Raw genomic sequence first — 19,654 nt, forward strand, 5'->3', positions numbered from 1 at the left:
GGGCTACAGGTAAAATGGTGGGGAGAACACACGACTCTATCAGGGAGTGCATGGATAAGATGAGGGGTAATGGTTATAAGCTGAAAGAGGGTATATTCCAATTAGATCTAAGGAAGAAAATCTTCCCTGTGAGGGTGGTGGACACTGGCAGAGGTTTCCCAGAGAAGCTGTGGCTGCCCCCTCCCTGGCAGGGTTCAAGGCCAGGCTGGACGGGGCTGTGAGCAACCTGGGCTGGTGGAAGGTGTCCCTGCCCAGGGCGGGGGGTGTGGGGTGTGGAGTTAGATGGCCTTTAAGATCTCTTCCAACTGAAACTACTCTATGATTAGATCAGATGGAGAAATACTATTATCAGCTGCTTTAGGAAATCACAAATTGGGTAACTGCCCTCCCTGTATGCTGAATTACAGGATAGGGTATTTAGGAGGTATTTAGCTGTAATCTGCCTCTAGTGATACTAGTACTTAAAATGCATTCATTTTTCTGTAAGGGTGATATAACTACTGGTAATGAGATGTTAATACTACTTCTTATCTTCAAAAAGGGTGTGTTGCATTGGCTTTTAGCCATCTTCAGCTCTTTCAGCAAGACACAAGATAAGAAATACAAATTATATCATATTAATTAGAGCATATGGTCCTCAGGATATGGGAAGGGAAAAGCTTCTAGCTTGCAGGTTTGAGTGAGGTACGAGTGCCTATAATGTATTCTGTGTTCTCTACTTCTTAGACATAACCAGGGATCTTAAGTTTACCTTTTGATGCATGTGTTGCCCTGTATCTCAGCAGGCACAAGCTCATCCAAAATTATATTACAGGTCAGATGCACTGTGTGTGTGTGTCAGAAGATTCCCTGGGGCTTCTTCCACATCACTGCAAATGTTATTTGAGGGGAGGAAGGCAGGCGGGACAGCCCTTCTTCACTGGAAACACACAGCACCTACCCTACTGCCAGGGCTTATTCAAAAATCTGGCAATTCCATTCCCTTTAGGTCACTTCCCTTGGAAGTCAGGTCATTTGTGCTTTGCATATAAAAGTGAATCTGGTCTTCTCATCTGGAGTTCTTCCTTTTAATGAATTATTTTGGAGAAAGTAAATGAACAAAAATCCTGTGGTTTTGGTTTTTCACTGAGAAGTCTCAATTTAAGATCTGGCAGATCTGTTAAACACAGAATCACTGTGAGAGTCTTGAAAGCTAAATACCAGGTTATTGTTAAAATAAAACCCAAAACCATGTTGATTTATATACACAGCTTTATTACATATTTTAAACTGTGCATGTTTAAGGTAGCAAATTAAAAGTGATTCTTTTTATAAATACCTAATTTTAGTTTGGGAGTTAGCAATTACTATAAAGTTTGTTTACAAAGTCATTTACTGTGCAAAAAGTTTTGTAGATTATCAGTACAACCATATGAAATTTAGAAAATAACAGTAGAGCAGTATCAAATAGGTTAAAGACAAATATTCAGAAAAAGAAAATAATTTTTGTGCAGGAACTGTGTTAAGGAAACAAAATGTATGTTGGTATTTTAATTACGAAAACAAATAGGGTTCATTTCTACTTTTATATCAGATATTTTATATTTATGTCCGATAATTTTCCAGGCATATTGAATCAAGAAAAATAACTTACATAAAAAGTGTTAGTTGGCCCATTAAGATTCAACTACAAGCTTTTTCATAACTCTTGTAACTCAAAACTCTTTTGAAAAATCTGATTGCCGGGCAGAATATTTAATGCAACTATTCCCCTTTGATATCAGAAAAGATCTGACTCAAATCTGAACTAGCTTGTAACGGGACTTTTTTTTTAACAGGTGATACACAGCATTTCTAAACTCCATCTATTTTTAAAATTAGTGACAATGTACTTGATAAAAATAGGGAGGGTTTTTTTTCTAAGCAGTAAGCACCCTTCAACTATCTGTTTTATTCACAGTTAATGAGATGGTGGTCTAAAACCATCTGTAACTTCAGGATCAGGTGATAGTAACCACCATCTTTTTAGTAAAAGAAAAACCACAGCATCATGTTGTCAATTTTGCCAGCATTCACACAAATTATTGTGCTTTAACAAAAATACATATATGTCATATATATGCACTTTTAACAGTCTGTAAAGGTTAAAGTTTGTGATTGGTTTATGGTTCAGTTAAAAATTTACCAATTGATAAAACACTGCGTATCAGCTTCATGAAGAGCAGTCACAGATTCCATCGCAGAGGCACTGGCAGAAGCCATACAAGAGACCTACAGTTAGACTGGAGGGAACAAAACTCACACACACAACACCCAGGGTCACCTTCTGAATCACTAGTAAATAGATCCCGAGAGGGAGGGAACCAAAGTAAAGAAAGCCAAGCAGCCATACCAGTATTCTGGGTACATGCTTGCACAGCTTTGAAAAGAGATCTTGGTCCAGCTGACTCTGAGAACTTTGCGATACTGACTCAGTGCCATGGTCAGCAGAATAATCCGAGGCAGTACTTTGACTGGGAGTCCTTGGCGAGTCTCTCTGTACTTCTGCAATTGTAATTACTAAGCAGTTTGACAATCCATGGGAAGAACTCAAAGTCAAGTTTTCTGGTGTTAAAACTACTTCTTTACAGTCAGAGTTCCATGCTATTTTGTCTTTTAATATGAGCTTGGACATAATGTTTGTATCATCAGGGAGCCCTTCAACTTCACCTTCATGCAACTTTGTCTCATGGCGGCAAAAGGGACAGCTAACACAGGGAGATCTGTCTCCTATATGAAGGATTTTTGTCAGACATCTAGCACAAATTCTGTGAAGACAATCCAAGATTTTGGGTTTACGACTGTGAACAGTAAATATCTGATAACAGATTTTGCATTCCAGTTCGTCATCAGGCACTTTTTCTTCTCCTTCAGTGCAAGTGTTATTCATCTTTAAATTAGGCACACTGTCAAAAAGAAGAAGTCAGATTATAACAAGTTGTTTCATGGATTCTGAATCTCTATTTCATATTAATTTTGTCAGTCATAAGGTTTTAGTAAAAATAGGTAGAAACAACCTTTATACTGAAGATACCTAGCGTCTCCAACTGTAACTCCTTGCATTTTCATGCAATTTTACCAAACAGGCTGGCCTTAATTTTTCTCCTACCATCTTGTTACATACTGCATTTAGAATAAAAAATTGTTATTGGTAAAAAGAAAGCATTAAAAGTTTGGTTTTAATGCTACCTGAACGTTGAGGAACTGTGCATTTCAGAAATGCCTGCAACTCTTGCATAACTTAATCCCTCTATTCCTGTAAACCCGTTGCACACACCAGCACATTTGAGTGAAACAAGAGCTGCTTCTTCACCATGTTCCCATCAACTTTAATCTGAATTTAGGGAAAGGTGCTTTGGAGACTGTGGGTTTATTTAAGTCTCACTGCACACATGGCTCTTCTGTCCAGAGATTATTCTACTCTGTTAGAATTTAAAGTTTTCCATTGTGGGCCCCTTGAAAATTTAAGCACTGCTGGTTTTGTAATGAAGCCAGAGAAGAAACTGCTTCCATGGTTCTGTCAGCCTTAAAGATGGACCTTAACCACATGGAGTTTGCCCCTTATTCTCACATCAAGTGAACGTGAATAAAACTCAAGGGAGATATGTAAAGTGCACTTGAGTCTCATTTTTTTCACTGAGATGTCTGAACATGCCAGAACATCCAAGAGACACTTCACTGTCTTGCTTTCTTATTCTAAGCATATGCCTGGCCTGCTAAAATGTTTTCAGTTTCAGTACATAGTTTCTTTTGGTTAGCTCTGTCAGACTGGAATAGAAAGCATTAGAATTGATTACTTTTTTTTTTTCTTCAACCCTGTTTTGGCACTATCAATCATGTTCCTTCTGGCAGGAAGGGAAGATGGCACTTACTAATTTGCATTCCATCTCTGGAGAAGACACAGCCAAGGAAACTACCTATAAAATCCATATAATCTGTATTGCATTTAAAAGTGATATACTGTCAGCAATAATTGTAAGAGTCCTTGAGACATAAAACTTTTTATGATCAAAATAGAATTATACACTTAGATCAGCTTTTGCATCATCATTATAGGTCCCTTGCAATTGAACTGTTCTATTGCATTAAATATCAAGACAGAACCAGCAAATTACTAAGCATAGAAGAGCTTTATATATATATATATAAAAAAAAAGGTAAAATATATTTCCTTTTTTCTCCCCAACAATTTCAGAATGCAAGGTCAGCACAGCAATTAACTTTATGGTGGGTTGTTTTGTTGGCTTTTTTTTGCATTCAGCATTTAGAAGACATACTTTGTTCTTAATGCCATATTCATTTTGTCATCATAATACATCCATCTAGCCATGTGATTCTGTTTGGATTGAGGCTTATTCTAAGCACTCATTCAGTACCTACCAAGAACAGGATCCACCCTTCCCAGAATTTTTCTATGACCATTTTCTAACCGTGCCTGGTCTCAATCTTGGATACAGTAATAGACCTAATGAAGCACTGCCACTAATTTCAGGAGGTTCTGGATGTCACTCATTGACATAGAACTTGAGATGAGATGATGAGGAGAGTTCTGTCTCTTGAGAAGATGCACAAATTTATTCTTTGAATCATGACCATCACAGAATAGCAGATAATTTTATTTAAACCTCTTCAATTTTATGTCTCTTATAGAGATTGTAATCATAATTGAAAAAAAGGCAGATCTCTGACTCAGAAGATTAGAATAAATAGCAGATTCACTCTTCTGCCCTAATTCTTATCATAGACAAAGGTGCTAGAGGAATAGGGGTTAAAGTAAGTCCCTCCTACATCTATTCATCCCACCCACTGTTACCATCAATATGGGTGGCTGTGTCCTTCTCCTTACATGCAAACTATGAGCAAACCCAACCAACCAAAAAAACCCACGGAACTACTTTTTCCAGAATTTTTAAATACTGGGCAGGATAACATCTGATAGAACATGCAACCGTATCTTTGTCTCAAATTACCGAGAAATGCAAGTGCCCAGGTAGTAGAGCATATAATACTGCAACACCTGTTTTCCCTTAATTCCAGGACATGTTCAAGATCTTTCAGACTTTGTGATGTTAGCTGAAGTATACAAAGAATCCCTAAGTGAGTCTTGTGAGTACAGGTTACTATGACATATACTAGGTAGCTTATTCCCCAGAGTTAACAGTGTTTGCATAGAAAACAGAAGTTATAGCCAAAATTGAAATGAAGTGCATTCATCTTACTGATAAGGAAACACCACTAGAAACAAGTATTCTTTCCTCCAAGTTTTCTTTTCACACACCTGAGATGGTCTACGTGCACAGGAGACACACACACACATGCCCCTTACTCTGGCTTCTGTCTGAAACTGCTTCAGTTTTCTTATACCTCTACGCAGTCATGACTGTGAACTTACAGGTAGATTATTTGCGTACTCCGCCACTCATACAAAAGTACTGCTACAAATCGGAGAAGAGGTGAATATCCCCATTAACTCTGGCCATGTATCTCAGCCTTTCTGAACCACTCATTGAGTAGAGCCTGTCTTTCCATCATTGCTACAAAGTCATCTGTTCCCAAGATCTCTGTAATGAATCCTGGAAACAAGGTCCTCTTAGGAGCCTAGGCAGAACGATGGCACAGTGCCTACCCCGCCAGGCTCTGTGGGGCTTGTTTTGAGCATATGGGGTAGCATCATAAACTTCTCTACTAAAAGTGCCTACCTGCTGACCTGTTGCAGTGTATTCACTTTAGAGGTATTCTCTAATGTGCTTTAGAGTTAGCAACAGATCCTGTCTCTATCACAGATTGATTTTTCCTTGCTTCATCTAAATCTCTGTGCTTAGCTTGAGTGATGTCTATGAGGATGACCAGCAGCTAGAAGACACCTTTGCTCTCCCCAGAAACCTGCTTTCAACTCTGGCATGTGGCTTTTGTCTCAGTCAGTCCTATTTAAGCAGTGGATGGGAAACAGAGGAGTGCATTATGTCTGTGTGTTCTCCAAAGAATCAGAAAAGGGAGAGCATGGTTTGCTCTTTCCCCCTCCCTCACAGTCAAAATGGACCTCTGGTTTTCCAGACACAACCTGGGCACATCACTGCAGTACAGTCATATAATGGTGACAAACCCCAAAAACTAACCAACATCCAAAGCTGCAAAACAGTTAACACCTCTTAAGACTTTTAAGAAATCCCCTGCCTATTTCCAGAGTTGAGCAAAGGCATGAGCCCTTAAACAAAGCTTATATAAATTCTTCTTTTTTTCCCTGTATGCTATTCTTCAAGGATGATTACTTCAGTTTAAGTTTTGCATGTTGGTTCCTTAAGCCTTCAAAAAAGAACAAACTGCTCAGAGGTGAAGATCCTAAAGGAAAATTTTTAAGCACAGACAGCAGTTTTATGAACTCAGAGTCTTCTTTAAAAGAAGTGCTTAGGTTCCTCCTAGAATATTTTGGGGGTTTTCAAAGCCAAATAATAAATTTAGATTAACAATTTCTGAATAAGAATGACTAGACTAAGCCCCTCTAAAGTACACTTGGTAGCCAAAATAGATAGTTTGCAGAGAAACTACAATCACCTTAACATTTTATGTAGAAAGTTCCAAATTAATAACTAACCAAAGTTATGAGTTAGATTAACACCTCAGATTTGTCACAACAAACTACAATGTCATGTTTTCTACAGCAGGATTTTGCATAATTACAATTCTTAACAGGAATGGAACTGGTTTGGGTTTTTTGTTGTGTGTTTGGGTTTTTGGTTGTGGTTAAAACGCTTCAGTTATACAATAACTACAGAAATTTGATTTGCTTGATGCTATCTATGTGCAGTCTCTAAAATAAGACATTGCATGTGCCAACTGATATATGAATTTACATTTTTGTAATGGATTATTATTTTTTCCAAAGTATTAACCTACCACATCTGAAATCTGCTGGTACCTTCTTGAGGTGGAAGAAAACGCATATATCAGAAAGTTTAGTAAGTTACTTTGATGCTAGAGGCTGAGAAGAATAGAAAGTTTCTGTTGGGCAGACTACTCATTTCACCTCCAGAGGAAAATGTTAACTGCTTCCAGCTACACGTTATCACCTGCTTCCTGAAAATCATCATCTCCACCAGCCTGTTTACTGCTCCCTGCTTCACTTCAGAGAAAACTGATAGTGGTGGCATGTTATGAAGCAATGCAATTAACAGTAAACACTCACCATTAGCACATTTAAGTACCTTTTAAAACTTCAGGCTAAATCTTCTGAACCTCTTTAGGATGAACCTGCAATTAACCAGAGCAATATTTCCTAAATGTTGCCTAAATGATGCTACAAGCCCAATATTTGAACTAATCATCTGTCATACTATTGTAGCAGTGCTCTGTTTCATGAAATTAATAAAACTAAGTCACTTGCTGTGTTGCTCAGAAAATGAAAATTTATCTTTGCCAAATCCTCCCTCAGCTCTCAAAAGCTTGCTTTTACTAGGAAAAAACCCAATTGCTTAAAAAGAACTTTCTGGCCTTCCTGGTTATAGAAATACTTAAATTTGACGAGTTCAACCTGCAAGTTCAAAAAACGGGGAAGATTAAACAAGTAAACTCAAGCCTTCTCCTGTATTTATGCAAGTTCTGTTCTATATAGGAATAGAATACTTCATCATACCCTTTTTTAGGGTAGGAGGAGAAAATTAAGATGGAAATAGGTTAAAGAAACAGATTAAGATAAGAATAGGTTGAGGAACAGAGTAAGATAAGATAAGGAAATATCCTGTATAAAGTGATTTCTGTAGTGAGCTACTAAATTTTAAGATAATTCCTTTAAATTACTTTAAATCTGTTTCACAATATTTGATTAGTTTGCAAAGTGGTTTATGTTCACTGTGCTCATGAATAAAGTAAGACTCAAGTAATATAAATTTCAATTTCCTGTTCTTGTGCTATTTTATATTCTGTCTCAAATACAAAAAAGCTCTGTTTATTTAATACTAGATAATCTTTTGTCCAAGCAGGTCATGTACATGTACAACTGTCTCATACCTTTGGACACAAAGTTCAGCATAAACAGCTTCCCCTTTTAAATTGATTTCCCAACTATCTACCTTTCATGTATGTGCCAGTATCTGTCTGCAAATAAGGAAGCTTATTTACTGTGGCACATAATACTACAGCTGAATATTTTCTTGATTTTCTTGGCTTTTGAATTTTAAAGTTTCCTCATCCTTTTCACAGAGACTGAATAGAGAAACAAACCCTTAACAGACCAGAAATCTAGTGTTTGTGAGGAAATGGTTTTTTCTATTACCACCACAATACTGTTTGACAAAATACCTTCTTTCACTAAAACTTCTGAATATATATGTTATCACTTTTCATCTGTGACAAGCCAATTTTACTGGGAAGGTTATGGGTATAAACATCACCCTTGTCTACTACTAAAAAGGGACTTCCCCCACCCCATACTACGACTTCTTACACAGCCCTGCAGATAACTGTCTATGATCTTAATTAATGTATTTCAGAAGTTTTTAGTTGCCATGGGAGACAACTGGCAATGTTCCATAGCACCCAGGAAAAATTTCATCAGGGTTCCCATTACAGGGCTGTTCTGTCAGGATCACAATTACACTTTTTATAGGGACGGGGAGACAGTTTTCTTCAGATGGTGGACTTTGATCTCTTTTGGAAGGGATGATACTAATTTTTACTGGTAAAAGGATAGCAGAAAAGCAATACGTGACTGACAGAAGATAGCTCTGTTGCCTCAACAAGGATCTTGGGTCCTGATCATTACATGTATTGTGGCCAGCAGACTACATTTGCAGAAATAATGTTTTGTTGGCTCTCTGTCCAGAATGCTTCAATTTCCAATTTGTAATTCAGTGTAAAATAATTATGGTGCCCAAGAGCATACCTTCCTGAAACTACTTTAGAAGAGTGTAAATCATGTTCTCTTCAGTACCAGCTGTTGCATACACGATCATCTTGGGTAGGCACTCAAGAGCTACAAGTAGGTAGGTACACATCTTGGGTGCCTACTCTATACCCGTGATGCCATGACCTTGGGCAGAGAACACTTTTCACCTCTAGAGGAACATATTACCACTTCCAGCTACACGTTATCACCCGCTTCCTGAAAATCATCATCTCCACCAGTTTACTGCTACCTGCTTCACTTCAGAGGAAACTGATAGGAGGTTGTCTTGAACAACTCAAAGGTTGTTCCTGCTGGGAAGGATCTGCAAATGCCAGCAGCCACGTGTGTTGGAGTGTCTGGAACCAGCCTGACCTGGCCAGGCTCCCGTGGCGAGTACGGAGGGGTCTAGGCACTCTTCACCCATCCTGGTGAAGGTCTGCCGAGGTAGCTTATGCATTGTAAGTAGATCTAGTTATAATCAGTCATAGGAGCAAGATCAGAACTACATACCCCTCATATCTAGTTTCATGTCCTAATCATTAGGTCAGAAGATGGTGCACTTTTGCTCTTTGTGCCCCATTGATTTTGTAACCATTCTGCACGTGACACAGCTTCAGTGGACAAATGAAGAGCTGGCGTGCCAAGCCAACAGAGGCAGCTACGGGATATGCGGGAGCCACAGGCTTGAGCTGTCTCGGGCAGAGGGCAGCTTCACACACAGACCTCCCAGCAGCTGGATGGTCAACGACCACTAGATAAAAAAAATAGATTTCACCAATACTATTGGCTGCTTTCCTTATCAGCTTTTTATGTGTTAAAAGGGAGATGAAGTTCTCTCTAGTCCTCTGAAATAATTATAGGCACTTGCCCTAAAAAAGGAATTTCAGGTTCTGGGTCCAGAGCTGGAGGCAGCATTTACTGACAGACATGACAGTTCAGCTGTCACCCTGTGCTCTGCACCTCCTCTAGGCTAGGTCTAAGCAACCCTCTGCTCAGAAGGAACACGTTTACCTTTATCCTACCATGGCATTACAAGTGCAGGCATCTAACTCTGTTTTGAAGACTTCTCCAGGAATCTAAAAAGTTGAGTGATGTAACTGGTTAACTTGCAGCATTCTAATTCTTTCCTTGGAACTGACAGGGAAAAGCTAGGGGAAAAAAAATAATTCTATGGAAGTCAGCCTTAAATACTGAATGACTAATGTTCTACGTAAATATTATTTATCACTATCCTATTACCTCCAGAAAATCAAACTCCAAAACGACATATTTTACAAGAGCTAAAAAGATAACAGTCTGTGGAAAGGATTATATATCTTGCAGCACATACCTAAAATGCTCCCCCCTTTTCTTTTCCTCCTGCAAGGGGTGTACTCAAACTTTCAGCTCTGATTTAGGTGAACATGAAACCTTAGTGGGTAACACCTCAGAGAAAACTTTATATTAGCAAGACAGAAATAGCAGTGTTTTCAAAGCTTCACTAAGTAGTTGGCAGTTTTATTAAAGGAGGTGCTTCCATCCCAAAACTGTCCTATAGCCTATATCAAACATCACATTCTGCAGATACAATAACAGTTTAAGCATTCTGTTTGTAATCATGAGAAAAAAAACTAATATTGGATAATACCTGTTGTTTTTGTCAAAAGCAGCATGTAGAAATGTGTAACAATACACAAGCCATATTTTTCAATTCATCGTGCGCTTATGTAATTTAATGGGGATGTTGTTTCAGAAAGTAAAATCCCTTTGTACAAAAAGGATTTCTTGTTTTTGAGATTAGACCACTACATTTGGTTATTATTGCCAATAAGCAAAAAATCACTTGTGCTTCACTGAACAGAAGGAGCTATTAAGTGAAGCAGCAAGATATATCAAAACACGAAGCCACTCTTCTTCCTCTTAGTGTTCAGATAACACAGTACACAAACCAGCTAACAGAACACAAACACTTGATAAATAGGACTGTTAGACAAGTGGTAAGCAACACATGCAGTAAAGTGGAGCTTTGCATCTTGGAAAACAAGCCCTTTTTTTGCAGCTAATTCTTTTCACCTGTAAGACAAACATATGGTCTGGTGTTCACTGTGCACACAAGTTTTATAAGCAGAACAAAGTACAAGTGTAATACCTTCAAATTAACAAATAGTTAAAGAAAAAGAACATAATGCAACCTACCTGACATATTTAAGCAAGGCAGCACTGATGTAAAGGTTAAACTGCAAATTAGTATCACTAGCTATTTCTTTTGTTGGCAGTGAGTTGTCCTTATTTCTCCTATAATCACATTTTTCCTATTATCTTTAACCCTTACAGGTGTATAAGAAGAAAGCAGCTGGGAAGCTTGGCGATATCAGTCTCAGGATGACTGAGCAGGAGAAAGAATTTGCTGGGAAGACTGCTCGGTACCAGCAAGAAATGAAGCACCTCCAGCGTCTGCTGCAAGACAAACAGGAAACCCTTGATGAAGTGCTGCAGCAGAATAAGTAAGTCAGTCGGAGGCAGAAGCAATCCAATTAGATCTGATGGGTAAAAGGGGTGGGGGGAGGCAGCTCCACACAGCCGCAGGCTCTTGCTTTTCATCTGAGCCTCACATGGTATATTCCAGGTATCTTTTCTCACGTATCTTTTAGCAATACTGAAAATGCTGAAACACTGCTCTTGGTTCCCAGCTCCAAGAAAGAGCTTTTAAAGGAGGAGTTTATTCTGGATGACTACTGCTGTTCTTAAGAATATCAATCTGAGCCTAGTCTTTGATGGTTTGCGAGGTCTATGTATCATCAAGATATATGTTAATTATTTAATAGCACCTTCTACTAAAGGCTGAACACTTTTACCCTCCCCACTCAACAGTGTTCAGAAAGCAGCAGGAAATCAAAAGAATCTAATAAGTATGCATATGATGGGTTTCCTTTTGAATCTACCTTACTGTTCTGTAAGTGACTTAGATTGGCTACATACAGAATAAAAAGAAGAAAAGATAATTTAACAGATTTATACAAGATTATGACTGTCAGTGTTGAAATATTCTTTTAAAATAGAGTCCTTTAAAGGTATTTTCCCCCTCTGGTTGTGGAAAATTTCATAGCACATTCACATTATCAGTATACAGGAAAAGCTTTTTACAACTGAAGAGAGGTAATTAAGAAATCATTTTGCAAGTCACCTCTAACATTGTGAAATAATAGATTTAAAGGCAATGGAAAAACAGGGCTTGGTACCATCTACCTTTATCAGCACAGTTCTCCATTACTTTATACAGTACTATTAAAGAAGTATGAGTAACTGGGAATTGTACACTGAACATCGCACTAATCTATAAAATTTGCATTAAAAAATAGTATTTTGACTACTCTACATTTATCTGGAAATAGTGATTTAGGATTTTTAACTAATTAAGTGCCTTTCATACCTCTGGGCTTATGTTACAGTTATTTACAGTTGAGAACAGCTAGTTAAATTAAGAGGAGTTTTTCAGTGTACAACAGCAAAGTCCCATAATATGGATCATTCAAAAATTTACCTTTCTAGCCCCAAAGTAGGTAAATGAGATGATGTAACACAGCTATGTCATACAACTACACTTTCCATACAGTACAGTAAATCACCTTTTCCTCTCCAGTCTGAAGTGACTCATTTTTTCTTCAGTAACCACACAAAATTAATACTTGCAACTAACTTTTAAGCAGCAAGATTTGCACCTGGAACTACAACATAGTAGTCCATTTAACAATATGATGATGAAGAAAAATAGTTTATGGCAACAAGGACAAGATGAACCTCACAAAGAGATGTCTTTCATTGCTGTAGTCTCCTATGTTAATGAACAGTGTAATTGGTGACTGCCTTTCTCTGGTGGTAGTTAAACCTTAAGGTTTTATTAGAGTGTAACATAATCAACACAACTCTGAAAGTAAAAAGTAATTTTTATGTTCATCTTTCAAGCTGTATTTTGGTTCATCTCATCATCCACTATCTTCCTTTAATAACTATTAAAAACTATTAAAAAAATCTAGATTAAAATGCTACCGATAAGTTAGCTGAATTCTATACCTATATAAGAATATATATTTATTCTTATAAAACAAAATCAGTAAAGTCAACTAACACCATGGCTTATACTGTTCATATAAACTAGTTTTCTCTTGTTCCTTTATGCATCTCAAGTATTGTGGTAATACAGTTTCCCAGGGTAATCCAAATACTTAAGTACTCTGTTATGCCTATCTGCCAGAAATTAAACATGTATTTTGGTCAGCTTTGTGTACTTCTGGTTTTATAAGACTTATTACTTTCTCTCTCCCTTCCATCCACACAGTCACAGGAGTAAGGAAGGGAAAATTATTTGTAGTTGAGATATTGTTAGTCATCTGTAGCTTGGCAACTGAGGTCACTACTGCCAGGACAGTACCAAACATTTACATTTATTTCCACTAGCTTTGTTCATGGAGTAAATTTACAGTCCAGAAAACTGTCTAGCTGATAATGTTTTAATTCAAAACACCTGAATAAACATTAAGGTACAATAATTACTTCGTGTATTACATGCTCTAATTTCAGTGCTTAAGTAATGAAAATCGAAGCAGTATGTCATATTTTAAGCAAGAAAGCCAGTTTAATTTAAAATTTAGGTGAAGGCATGCTGACTATTTGGATAGCTGATTTTGTATTTTATTAAAGTTACAATTTCTCTTTAGGAAAACTATAAACCAAATTAAACTATTTTAAAGGCACAGACCACAGTCAGTCTAGTCAAAAGAAGTGTTAAGTGGGTGATCCCAGAAAACTTTTTCATTTTTGTTTCATAATTGCTCAAAAACAATTTCATAATTGTTTTTGCTCTTGAATTTAGTTTTACAGTAGTGAATTTAGGAAATCATAGCAAGTCTTACTTAGCTCCTGCCATGAAAGTCTTTATCATAAACGTTTATTGTATCTATAGGTGGTGGTAAGTTTTCTTGTAAAACAAGGGAAGACACCACTGAGATCTGGAAGTAGCACTGTTCTTTCAGCGAGATGCTGCAGCAGATAAGCAGCCCCACCAGTAGGACCACAGCAAACCTGACCCGTCACAGGGCAGGACCCTCTTGCCACGGCATGTGAGATGGCACCGATGTGCCCAGAGGTGCACTGCCTGCAGATCACAGCATATTCAGAAGTGATGTTTGTTTAAAACGGTAGCAATATTCATGTGCTTCCTCATTTTCTTCTCTCATCATTCTGTTTTTAACAAGCCTACATCCAAACTAACATGGGCCTCATAAAACATAACAAAGGTGACTTTCCTTTGAAATTTTCTCCCCTTCTGCATCATCTTTCATCTGGTGACAAAAATCAGGGGTTGCACTACTTGTGCAACTCCCACTGTGTCCAAGGGGACAGAATTTTTCCACTTGGTTGTCAAACAGAAATGCATATGTCCTTTCAATAAATAAAAGCTTTTAAAACTTCTGAAGATATGCAGATTTCCTAGAAGCTGCTCTGTACAGCCTTTGCTAGAGAATACTGGAAATTCACAGCAACCTTTTGCCTGAAGCAACTAACAACAAAGCAGTGTCATTTTCTGTTCTTCAGGCAGGTGATAATCATAATGACATTTGTATTGTTTACAGAGTGATCTTATGAGCCATCACTATCACATAGGTTTCCTTAAATGAAATACATCACATGTTCCAGGTATAAACCAAGTTGTTAATGTGGTTCTAGGGTAGAAAACCAGGTTCATAAATGCCTTGTCTTATTTCACGGGACACTTACCTTTATGAGCTTTCTAGGTCACAATGTATTTCATAAGTCTTCTGCAGAGGAACAGTACTTCTAGACAGTGCAGCTGCTGTACTGTGGATGTTAACTGCAGGTTTGAAAGCCTCAGTAATGAGCCTCAGACTGTCCTCAGAAGAGGGTCAGCAGTAGAAAAGCTTCCCAGCCATGCACAGGCCAGGGAGAGGAGCTGTCTTACTTGTAAGGTTACATACAAAAGTGTAACCATGAGAAAACTGTTGATCTTTATGATAAGGATTAAAGTAAACTGCTACAGATTAAACGAAAATTAACTCCAGCAGCCCAGATAAGATTCTTGGAGATTATGGCTGAATTAATTTATGTCAGTGAGGGCAGAAAGCTCTGTCTTTTGTAAAGAAGAATCTGCTTTCAGAATCTGTTTCTGTTAACTTTTTCGTCCTCAAACATCAGTACAGCATTGGCATTTAGCTTGCTCTCAACAAGATACAAAACCTTACGTTTTGGCTAGGTTAGGGGTTGAGCGGAATTTTTATTTTTACTTAAGTAACAACAGCCTACATTTACAAGAAACAAACTTAATGCTTTTTGCCTAAAGACATCTGGAAACAGGACACATCTACTACTGAGTACGTATCTAGTTTTAAATGCCAAGTGACAAAGACTCGTGTTCGAAGAGGTGAACCAGCTGCTGTGGGCACAATAGAATAACAACGGTTACCTATTCACCTGTGACCTGTATAAGGTAATGTCACAGTGGTCACAGTCAAGGATAATAACGCTTTGCGGAGCTTGAGGGAATTTCTGGTGACATCCAAAAAAAAAAAAAAAAATCTAAGAGAAGGGTAGAGGGCCATTGCCCGGTGAAGCAGGAGCAAGGCAATTTTAGTGCTGAGAAAAAGGTACAAACCATCAGCAGCTATGGTAACTAAGCTGCTATATAAAATACAAGTTCCTAAGACAGCAGGGAGGTTGTGACTAGCAAGAATAAAAGACACCCCTTCCTCAACCTATTCTTCTGTATTTACTTTTAGATTTTGATGAGGTCAGAATTTTAAACCAAACAAAATGCAGAGGCAAAGCTCCGTTGTCTAACTCCAGTTGGATCTTAATTGCCACTTCTTGAACCTGACAAACAGCTGAACTATAGAAGCAGGACATTCTGCCATGCTGAAAGGCCTTACTGATGACTGCAGCATACCCTGTGCAAGGCCAGGGGCGCCTGCAGCGTGCTGAGTGTGCTGCCCTGACAACAACATGCTTTGACTGCTCATTCCAAAGCGAAGTCAGCCAGCACTTTTACAGTCTGCATCTCTCAGCTCTATTTAAAAATTAATCCTCCAAGAAGCATTCAGATCCAGCACTACTTCTGAAGGCATCTGTTTCCTTGCTACTGAAGTAATTTTAACCACATGGATACTTTTAAAACTAATCTCTTTGAACTGTTTTTTCTAAAATCGATCGTTGCCATTGAACTGAATGTATGGACTGAAAATGAGTATCCCATTTCTCAAGCATGCCAACAGCATTAAACTACAATTCGGAACTCTCTGACTCAGTTTCGTCTTCTAATTCCAATTTTCTCTGCCTCAAGCTCATACAACCATTAACAATGAAACCATTTCTTAAAAAAAGTCTTGGTTTTAGAAATTCACAGATGAAATAAAGCCCAAGTAACATTCTGCACTACCATAAGTGTAAATCAGATTAAGTTCTTGTGTATTAATAGTAGAACATGAGTGCTGTGCACACTGCATGCAGACTCTAATCGGAGAGGCAGCAACAGAGAGCAGGAGCTTGTCCTTATCACGATATAAAAGTTCATTTAAAAATAAAACAAGATGCTGAAAATGTTCCAAGATCACAATACAAAGGGCCACAGTCAACCAATGGGTGAAACTCCAGACTTGCTGGGGGAGCTAAGTCATGTAATTTTACTCTCGATGCCTCACATGCCCCAAAATGTAAGCTGAGGATAATGATAATTGCCATTGTAAAGTACTTTGAAGCATATACTGAGCAACTAGTATTACTAGACACTCTTACCACTGGCTCAAGGAGAAATATACTTTGTGAGAAAAAAAAGTCCTCTTACAGTTTTGGTGTTTTAAAAGTGAGAGCTTGCTTCTCAATGGCTTTTTAGAGACTTGGCAGAAATGGAAAGGCCCAACTCATTAATGTGGCTTCTTATGTTCTTGGGCAGAGGCCTGGGCTACTCTCAGCAACTGTACTGCTTTCACCTGCCTTCCTTGGCTTTAATTCTATTCTTAATGGTTAACGATTGTCTCCACCACCAAAAGTTTATTCCAAACAATATATACAAGGATAATCTTAGGACCTTCTCAGTAAGGCTTTTTTTCATTTTCCATCTATATATCCAGTCATAAGGTGAAACACAAAATGAGCTAGTACTATGTCTGGGCTACTTCCTACTCAGTGTTACTGATCACAAAGGGCTCTGTAAGAAGTACCAATTATATATTTCTCCCATACACCTTCTGCCAGAAACATAGCCTGACAGCATTTAATCTTAACACATTTATGTTTTGCATTGATTTGCTTCTCATTTTTAGAGCCTAGTATTCAGGACAATTTGTGTAAAGGGCTCGCTCTGTCAACTGCTTCAGGCAGTGACTTGAAGTGACCGTGTTAGAGAAGTCGATACCATTAAGATTTGTGTGTTCATTTTCTATGGAATAATTTTCCTTTCCACTTCAAATGATCTTAGTTTTCTGATTATTTTGTATTTTGACATATATTTGAAGTGAGTCAGAGGAAACCCAAGAGCTTAACCTTGACCAAATATAACCTACTAAAAAGTCTGTGGCTGGAATATACTGCATTATTAAATCATGTTAGCTGCCATGTTTGAAAAGTAACTTTCTTCTTCAGAAAAACATTAAATAATTCATTTATTTATGCTTGGGCAGTCAGAGAAAATGGCCCATGAGGTTATAATGCCTTGAGGACTGTCCTTCACTATCTTTGCTCCCCATCCCCCTGCCCCCCAAAAAAAACCAACCAAGTTTACACCACTTCTGCTTGAGCTCCACGAGGAGGCATTAGCTGAGCGAAGTCTGACACTCGGTTTGATCAGGCATTTTGAGCCCGGGCTGGGAAGATGTGGAACTCCCGGGACCCGGCAGCAGGGGCACACCTTACAGACACACCTGCTGCAGGAGGCAGAACTGTCACGACTCATCCCGAGTCAGTGGGCAGTGGGAGTCACAATGCTTGGATCTCACACTGCTCTTCTGTGTGGACTTAATCTCATTTACTACACGGGTCCAAATCTTTTTTTCTCTTACACTTAGTGGGCTTTTTGAAAAACAAAATAGGAATGAATTTCAATCGGATAATTTCAAGCATCTAAATAACATGCAGTTTATAATTTAGTTGTCCACTTTTCAGCAGTATGTAGTTAAAGTGTTTTTAAAATTAGGATTTATCTTTGTTTTTTTCTAGGAAAGTGGAAGGGGAACTTGAAATCATTTGGGAAGCAACATCTAAAGAAACCAGGAGAATGAGAGAACTCTTACATAAATCCCTGAGGAAGAACGACATGTGGGATACTGTCACAGTTCATGAGCCACACTTAGATGAAAGCCCTCAGAAGGACCTAGTTTACGGACATGATTTTAGCTACTGTGATGTGAAAGCTTCATCCCCTACTACAAATGAAATTCAACAAGAATCTCAGTGATAAGAATAAAACCACATTAAACATCTCATCCAAGAAAAAGAACTCAGTGCCTGAATTTGACTTTTTCAACAACACAAGATGGAACATTTACCCTCTTAAAAATTACTAAGTTATTATTGTCATCAAAATGACAATAGCATATTCTCCAGCTATACTGTCAATAACGTGAATCTAACCTAAAATGTGGCTTTTGTTTTTTTGAAGAAAAGGCTATTCCTTAAGGCAAAACATGGTACAGCTCTAAATTAACACAAAGTGACAAGTATCCAAAGAATAGTAAGCCTGCCATTCTAGCACAGACACGTACCTTGCCACAAAACAAGTGAACAGCAAGACAGAAAGCCTCCAATATGTTAAAGAATGTGTCTGCATTATATATGTTTTAATTAAAAGGACAAATGTCCATAAGTTCTCCTCAAATCACCACATAAAGTATAGATGGAATATGGTCAAAGTTGAAAAAGTGTTGTCTGCTCTCATTGCTGGTGATGAAACGTCTTGACTTCCCAAGATGCAAGGATGTCCTCATGCCAGATTGTCTGACAAAAATCTTGTCATCTCAAAGACAGAGAAAAATTTGCCTGTGAAGCAAACACAACAGACACATCTGACTGTGGTACCTGAACGCTGTCCACTAAGTAGATTGACAGGAGCCCAGGCAAGAGTAGGTTACCTGCCATAGTTTTGGCAAGGGGATGAGATGCCAGCAGAGGATGCACCCCTCCTCCAGACTGTTTTGTTCATCCCACTTCAGATGCCACTTTGTTTTCCCCAGAAGCATTATCTGCAGCAGTGCCAGCCTTTACTTTACTATGATGCATTTGTCTTATCTTTCATAATTGTTGATTTTTAACAGTATTGCACATGAACTTTGTAATAGTACATGTTGGTAATGAAGTGACTTTATTTTGGAATTACATATAACTTGTTGGATCAAGTTTCTGTTTTTGCTTCATTTCTATAACAAAATCTCAATAGTAACAAAAACTAACGATACAAAAAAACCTGTAACTATCATAAGTTGTATAATACTAGAAATAATGAAGAATCTCTTTGGCTTTGATCAAAGTTAACAGTTATATACACCAAAAAGAACACACACTGTTCATGTCTAGAAAGCTTCCCATTTCCTGAGGTGTTTTCCTTCAGGGTAAGGCCATGACTCAGCAGCAGAGGGTTATTTAGGAGAGGGTGGGGAGGGCACCTCCTATCACACCACGATTTTCAGTGTTGTGTATGTGTACTGTTTTTAAAGCCACCTTCCACAATACAGCAGAAAGCCAAAGACTCTACAGACTACTTGCAAAATCTTTGTG

General features: G+C 38.1%; 2 protein-coding genes across 5 annotated transcripts in view; one reads left to right on the forward strand and one right to left on the reverse strand.

Annotated features, from left to right (window-relative positions):
* CEP89 (centrosomal protein 89) overlaps positions 1-19,274 on the forward strand; it is a 43,913-nt gene extending 24,639 nt beyond the window's left edge. Inside the window, exons 19-20 of the mRNA XM_026856948.1 lie at positions 11,213-11,382; positions 18,101-19,274. Of these exons, the coding sequence (XP_026712749.1) occupies positions 11,213-11,382; positions 18,101-18,338 (408 nt within the window). The 3' untranslated portion in view covers positions 18,339-19,274. The remainder of the gene's footprint in view (positions 1-11,212; positions 11,383-18,100) is intronic.
* On the reverse strand, positions 1,376-15,153 carry LOC113484290 (E3 ubiquitin-protein ligase RNF182-like). Of its 4 annotated transcripts, none has more exons than XM_026856585.1 (3): positions 14,654-15,153; positions 4,399-4,573; positions 1,376-2,924 (listed from the first exon to the last, which is right to left on the reverse strand). In XM_026856585.1, exon 3 carries the CDS (start codon positions 2,906-2,908, stop codon positions 2,192-2,194), a length of 717 nt encoding a protein of 238 aa, XP_026712386.1. In that variant the 5' UTR covers positions 2,909-2,924; positions 4,399-4,573; positions 14,654-15,153; the 3' UTR covers positions 1,376-2,191. The 4 variants fall into 4 exon arrangements, with proteins under 4 accessions (XP_026712386.1, XP_026712384.1, XP_026712385.1 ...); XM_026856583.1 differs by lacking the exon at positions 14,654-15,153 and adding an exon at positions 11,075-11,205; XM_026856584.1 differs by lacking the exon at positions 14,654-15,153 and adding an exon at positions 11,075-11,205 and having other exon boundaries at positions 4,399-4,645.
* Positions 19,275-19,654: the final 380 nt, after the last annotated feature.

The sequence above is a fragment of the Athene cunicularia genome, assembly GCF_003259725.1.
Source record: "Athene cunicularia isolate RWA chromosome 11 unlocalized genomic scaffold, athCun1 chr11_part1, whole genome shotgun sequence".
Lineage (NCBI taxonomy): Eukaryota > Metazoa > Chordata > Aves > Strigiformes > Strigidae > Athene > Athene cunicularia.